The 6,384-nt window shown below is 40.0% G+C and overlaps 1 protein-coding gene across 1 annotated transcript in view; it reads right to left on the bottom strand.

Moving 5' to 3' along the window:
* Positions 1-5,745: 5,745 nt before the first annotated feature.
* Positions 5,746-6,384, bottom strand: part of LOC121920537 — a 26,904-nt gene continuing 26,265 nt past the window's right edge. Inside the window, exon 3 of the mRNA XM_042447670.1 lies at positions 5,746-6,357. Coding sequence (XP_042303604.1) covers positions 5,746-6,357 — 612 coding nt within the window. The remainder of the gene's footprint in view (positions 6,358-6,384) is intronic.

Here is a 6,384-nt window from a genome sequence, read left to right as displayed (position 1 = left end):
TCTTGACTGTACAAATTTCACAGTCCTGCATAGAAACGGGAAATATAATGCCATGCATAATTCTAACTTTAGTATTTAATGATATATCTTTACACTTCAGGATCTTGTCCAGTTCCTACATGCTTGCCCTTCCAAGTCTTGGTCTTCTGATTTTTTACTGCAGTCTCCATTTTGAATAATGACTGAGCCATTATGACTTGAGTGGACAAGTGGACTTCGATTTACAGTGACCTCATGAATGAGAGACCTTTAAGTGGCCCTATCTTTAACATGTCTGTTCAGGTTTTGGAGACTCAGGGCCATGGCTTCCTTGTTTGAGTCTATCCACCTGGAATGAGGTCTCCCTCTTTTCCTGCTGCCTTTTCCTGCTGCCTTCTATCTTCAGAAACATTATTGTCTTTTCTAGTGAGTCATGTCTGCTCATGATATGGCCAAAGTATGACAGCCACAGTTTAGTCATCTTAGCATCTAGGAAGCTTGGCACCATGGATAGTGATTTAAAAGGAGATTTAAACCTGCAGCACATTCACTACTCTATTGGCATTGGAGCCACCAGTCTCCACTGTTGCCTATGATATGTCTCTGTGTCTGTAATACCAGCAAACCAGAATGTTAAAAACTGTACTGAAGAAGACATGGCTCAAAAAGACTCTCTTTCTGTACCCAAAATAACTTTCTGGGGTTTCAAGCACAGCTGCAGACATTTGCTTTAAAAACAGTTTATATAGTGATGGGAATGTTTATCATAAGCACATATGCAGTGAGGTTGAGGAGGAGGTTAGCTATACTGTGGCTGATCTGTCAATACGGTTGCAGACTTCTCTTTTGGAACACACACACGCGCGCGCGCGCGCGTGTGTGTGTCTGTGTGTGTGTGTCTGTTTGGAATATTATTGCTAACTCTGTGCAGAGAAAATCTGGCGAAATGCTTAGAGCTCAGCTCTTTCTGACCATGATATGTTACAGTAGAAACGATTGTACTGAGGGACAGAGAGTTTCTGGGGAGGCAGGGTGGAAAGAAAAGTGAAGAGAGATCCAGATTTTCTTTCTTTCTTTCTTTCTTTCTTTGAAGTATTTATGTATCGCCTCTCAGCCCACAAGGTCTTCCTATGGAGCCTCAAGGGTTTCCTTTTGAGGTGAATATGAGGAGAAAAAAAGGAGACAAAGTGAAATTCTGGAGACAGAAATTCTGAGGAGGCTGAAGAGGGAGGGAAAGTTACTTTTAATAAGTAATAGAATTATAGTCAATTCCAAGACAAAAATCTAGTCAGTTACCATTATAAATGTATATTTGATAGGTCCTAAGCCATTTAGGACTTTAAAATGTCATCAGAACCACCTTGAATTCAGGCTGGAAACACACTGATTGCCAATGCTCTTCTTTTAAGACTGATATTACCTGCTCTCTGCCAGTCAGCAGCTGAGCTGCTGTATTTTGTGCTTGCTGCAGCTTCTGAGTCTTCTTCAAAGGTAGCCCCACATATGGTGCATTAAAGCAGTCTAATATGGGGGTTACCAGTGAATGCACTACTGTGCCAAGTTATATCTCTTAGAATGTCTTGCAACTGATCCTGGCATCTTGGGCTGAAATAGTCAGTAAAGGAAAAACTGAGAGTGGAAATCATTCCAGAAAGTAGAGGAGCTTCTTTAGTAGTAGCACTGCAGGGGCAATCCATCTTATCAAAGCAGGCTCTTTTGTAAGTTGAACCTATGTTACAAGTTGTTTTCAGTAGCCTGACTATATAGGGTACATGTGTGTGTGCACGCATATGCAGCTGTAGGTGATGAGAAATGCTTTTCACAATAGGGGGTGTGGAAATACAAACAGCAAAGTATACAATGCGTGCTATGACTAAACCCAGAACTAACACAATACAAATCACAGTAGTTAAATGCATGCCCTGTCCCCATCTTCTTTACAGAAAATCTGTTTTCTGCCAAGTAAAAAAATACATGTCTTCACAGATGAGAGTTTCCCAAAACACAAATATTGATCAATAATAGCACTGAAATGTGTATGTTCTTGTCTGGCATGGAGAATAAAGCAGAAATCAAGTATTCTTTTCTCTAAGGATGAAGAACATGAAGATTTACATCCTGGCTGCATAATTATAAATAAAGCCAATCAATTTTTAGGAACCTAGTGCACAGCAAAATAAAGTGACTTACGGCTCTTGATTTGAACCCAAATTTGGGCTGCCCTCTGGTTTTATTGCATGGCTTTTGCCCTGAAAACTGCCATCTGGGTAGAGCCTCTCTCCAATCCTGGTCCCTGAACTCACTTCAGCTGCCATTTTTCAAAGTTGGGCTGTACTTAGATGGCTTAGATTTGCCTTCAAGTCAGGAGCAGTAAGTCACTTTATTTTGCTGTGCACAAAACTCATTAGTCTCAAAAACTTTAGAAATATTATGTATACTTCCTTCAGCCTTCTTGCCCCTGAGCAAACTATTCTTTGTGGCTTTTCTACCTCTGTGGAACTCTTCTTAATTTCTGGGTGAAGTCTTTCAACCCCCAATCCATGTGAACACAAACTGACAACTTGCTCTTCTCTCAAAGACATTGGACTGCAGACTGATTGAGTCACTGAATATTCAGACCCATCAAATTAGCTCAGCTGAAGGCATAATATAATGTAGCTGAAATAAAGTGAATTTAAATGGGCAAACAACACCTCCTCAAATATCAATAGTGGTTATAAATGGTTATAAATCCTTTATGAGCAACTCTGGAAGGAGGTATACCACACTGCAGTTGGCAGCATATTAAAAAATGACTTCATCTTATTTGTTGTTAAAAGGCTCAGACACATTCATGGGGGCTTGGGAAGGAACAGACATGACTCTTTCAGTTGCTAACTTAGAAGTTTGTTTGTACTTCCTAATTCTCTTGAACTATATATCTTTAAATGTCTGTATTGAAACCTCTGAAGCCAACATAAATAATTTCCCAAATTTTGGTAGTGAGTTAGGACTATTTTAATACTCTCTGAAAAAAATTAATGCTGAAACGAGCAGGCCTTTCTTATTTAACTGGAGTCTGCACTAAGCTTTCTCTCAGAGATCTTTGAATCTGGCTCACTTTCTCTGAATGTCATATTTTCTTATAGTCTTAGCATCCTAGCGACACACCCACAGTTGTGCGAAGACAAAATGCTAATTACATGGTAAGTAATTTTAAATGTGGGAGGATGTGTAAGGAGTGCTTAGGCGTCATGTGTGTTTTGATCATTATCTGAGATCTACAGAGCAAGTTTCAAGTTACTAAAAATGCAGACAGATGCACAAAATAAAAAAAACCAACAATTCAAACCTATCAGTGAGTCATTACCACAGATCTTCACTTAAACCTGCCTGTTCACCCTCACAGCAGAAGTGTGCTTCCATTTGAGATGACCATCACCCAGACATGACATATATGTGGGTATCAGAAAAGTGAGGCATGATGCCTTGTAACTGGACAGTAGCCAGCATTCAAAATATATTTTCTTGCCATTGCAGAGACACAGAAACTGGAAGTATTGCTAATTCTAAAATGGCAGGACCAGATTTTTTTTTTAATGGGGAAAACTCGGTTTTCTGCTATTTCTGCCAATTCTATGCCAAGGAAAAAACTTCCTCATTCTGTAAATTTTGCCCTGCATGTTCAGACAAGGAGGATGAGGAGGAGTCTCCCCACCTGACACATCCTTGACCTCAATGGCAATACCACTTAGCTTTTCAAACACAGCAATAGCTCACCAACTCTGACAGCAGACCAATTGGTAAAAGAACAGCTGCTTTTATGGTTAAGACTTTGGGAGAACACTGATGACTTGGAAAAACTAGCGGTTACTGTCCATGATGAAGACATAGCAATGTTGGCGAGATCCTTCTCCTCTCTGGAGACATTCCCAAAAACTAAAACTACTTTAAATCAAGCATGTATCTTGCCTAGGAATACTGTTTATCTAGCCAAAATTGTGGCCATGCTAAACATATTCTGCTAAGTCTCTACTTTTTAAATATCAGTGTAACTTAAGGTGTTGTTTGGTATATGTAAAACTGCCATCACCAGTCAAACACAACAGCATTTTCAGATCATATCACATTGCCCAATTGACATGGCATTACTGGAAGCAGTTCACATATTCAGGTAATGAATCAGTAGACAAGCCAGTGATTAAAAAATATGTATACATGAAAAAATATGTATGAATTTAAAACAGCCTTTCAATAATGAGTTTCAGGATCAAATTTGACCTGTGATAGAATAATTTGTTGCCTTTGGGGGGGAGGACAAATAAAAGAAAACAGTGTGTGCACATCTATTATTCATAGAATCATAGAGTTTGAAGAGACTGCTAGGGCCACCCAGTCCAACCCCATTATGCGATGTAGGAAATCTCAGTCAAAGCACCTCCAACAGATAGCCATCCAGTGTCTGTTTAAAGACCTCTAAGGAAGGAAACTCCACTCCACTCCACTCCGAGGAAAGAGTGTGTTCCACTGTCGAACAGCCTTTACTGTCAGGAGGTTCCTCCTAATGTTGAGGTGGAATCTCGTTTCCTGTAGCTTGCATCCATTGTTCCTATTCTCTGGAACAGCAGAAAACAAGCTTGCTCCCTCTTCAATATGACATCCCTTCAAATATTTAAACAGGGCTATCATATCACCTCTTAACCATTTCTTCTCCAGGCTAAACATACCCAGTTCCCTAAGTTTCTCCTCATACGGCATGGTTTCCAGGCCCTTCATCATTTTAGTTGCCTTCCTTTGGACACGCTCCAGTTTCTCAATGCCCTTTCTAAATTGTGGGGCCCTGAACTGGACACAGTATTGCAGGTGAGGCCTGACCAAAGCAGAATACAGTGGCACTATTACTTCCCTTACATTCATTTCCCTTAGCTGTGCAAGCATTCTGGTGGGGGATTTTACTTAGAAAAGCTGTGAAGAGAGAAGATTAATCTTTGTTTTCCACGACTGGAAAACAAGCTTCTTCCTTGTATTTTGCAACATTTTAAACACAGTAGAGATCCAATCATAGATCACCATCCTTTTGTCCAATTTCGCCCTGCGGATTCAAGATACATGGATTCATGATACATGTAAAAGTTAAAGAATTTGGTCTTCTCTCCATCAGCTGCTTTATCTGCCTCCATCTTGAGGTGGCACATTCTGTTACTTCTTTGTTTAGGACTGTAATATCTGCATCTTAACATTCTGTTGGACAAATTAGTCAAAGACATACTTTAGAGATGGAGGAAAAGAAAGACTAGAAAATTGCGCTAGTATGAGCAATGACATACACACAAGCATTGTGTGTGAATACAAATGGTTATATTCTCTTTTTAATTAATCTTTATTAAGTTTTAAAATAAGTTAAAACAAAGATGTGAATTAAACTGATAAGAACAGATTAAACGTTTTATTAGAAAATATTTAAAGATACAATTTAACATAGACCAATCGGTAATATATATCAAGTCCAAAGAATGCAATTGCAAATAAAAATACATAATAGTATGATAATATATAGAGAAATTAGATATAAGCAAATTTCATTCCTAGGATGTGTTAAATTGTTAAAACAGTTTTAAAATAAGATAGAACATACTAAGGAGACCAAAATATATATCCTTTACTTTAAATCACCAATGGCAATCACTAATATATTCAAACAGTTGCATACCATAGAAGAGGAAAAAGGGAAGGAGAAGGGAAGGAAGGGGAGGAAAAAAGGGGAGGGAAAAAAGGAAGACTGAAGCTTCACCGCTCCTTTTCTACCAAAACTGCAGCTGGTTCCTCATACTGACGATGGCCCGAAATGTGCTCAATGTAGATGTCTCTAGACCATCTAATGGTGTCTGACACCATTAGCTTGCGCATGAGTTTTGCATAGCGCTTTCCCACTCCACAGACTCTCAGCACAGGTTCATTTGCTGGATCCCAGGCACCCAGGGCTCCAACAAGCAATGCATGGACAGAGACCTCGTACCCCTTTTGTCTCAGGACCTCAGCCAGAGGGGTGTACTTTTGATGTTTCCGTTCTCTGGCCTCCCTCATGGCTGGCTTCCTGTTTTCAAAGGGGATGGTGACATCTACAATAGTAATCTTCTTGTGGTCTTCATCTGTGATTACTATGTCAGGTCTCAGCTGGCTGTCTGTCCCAGGCACAGTTCGATTGAGGGAAATGGTGCCCATTGAAGCTGGGATAGCTTTAGCCAGTCTATTCATCACAGCATCGTGCCGATGTTTCCAGGCTGTTGAGTGTGGAGGGCAATTGCAGAGCACATGGGGAAGCGTCTCGTTTGGATGACCACAACGACGGCAACGTTTGTCATTGTTGCCAGTTTTAACAGCGCCGTTAAGAGGCACAACATTCAGACGAGCTCGATGAACAAAACG

Source organism: Sceloporus undulatus, chromosome 2 (genome assembly GCF_019175285.1).
Source record: "Sceloporus undulatus isolate JIND9_A2432 ecotype Alabama chromosome 2, SceUnd_v1.1, whole genome shotgun sequence".
NCBI lineage: Eukaryota > Metazoa > Chordata > Lepidosauria > Squamata > Phrynosomatidae > Sceloporus > Sceloporus undulatus.
Note: the sequence above shows the minus strand (reverse complement) of the source record. Positions and strands in the feature narration are given on the sequence as shown.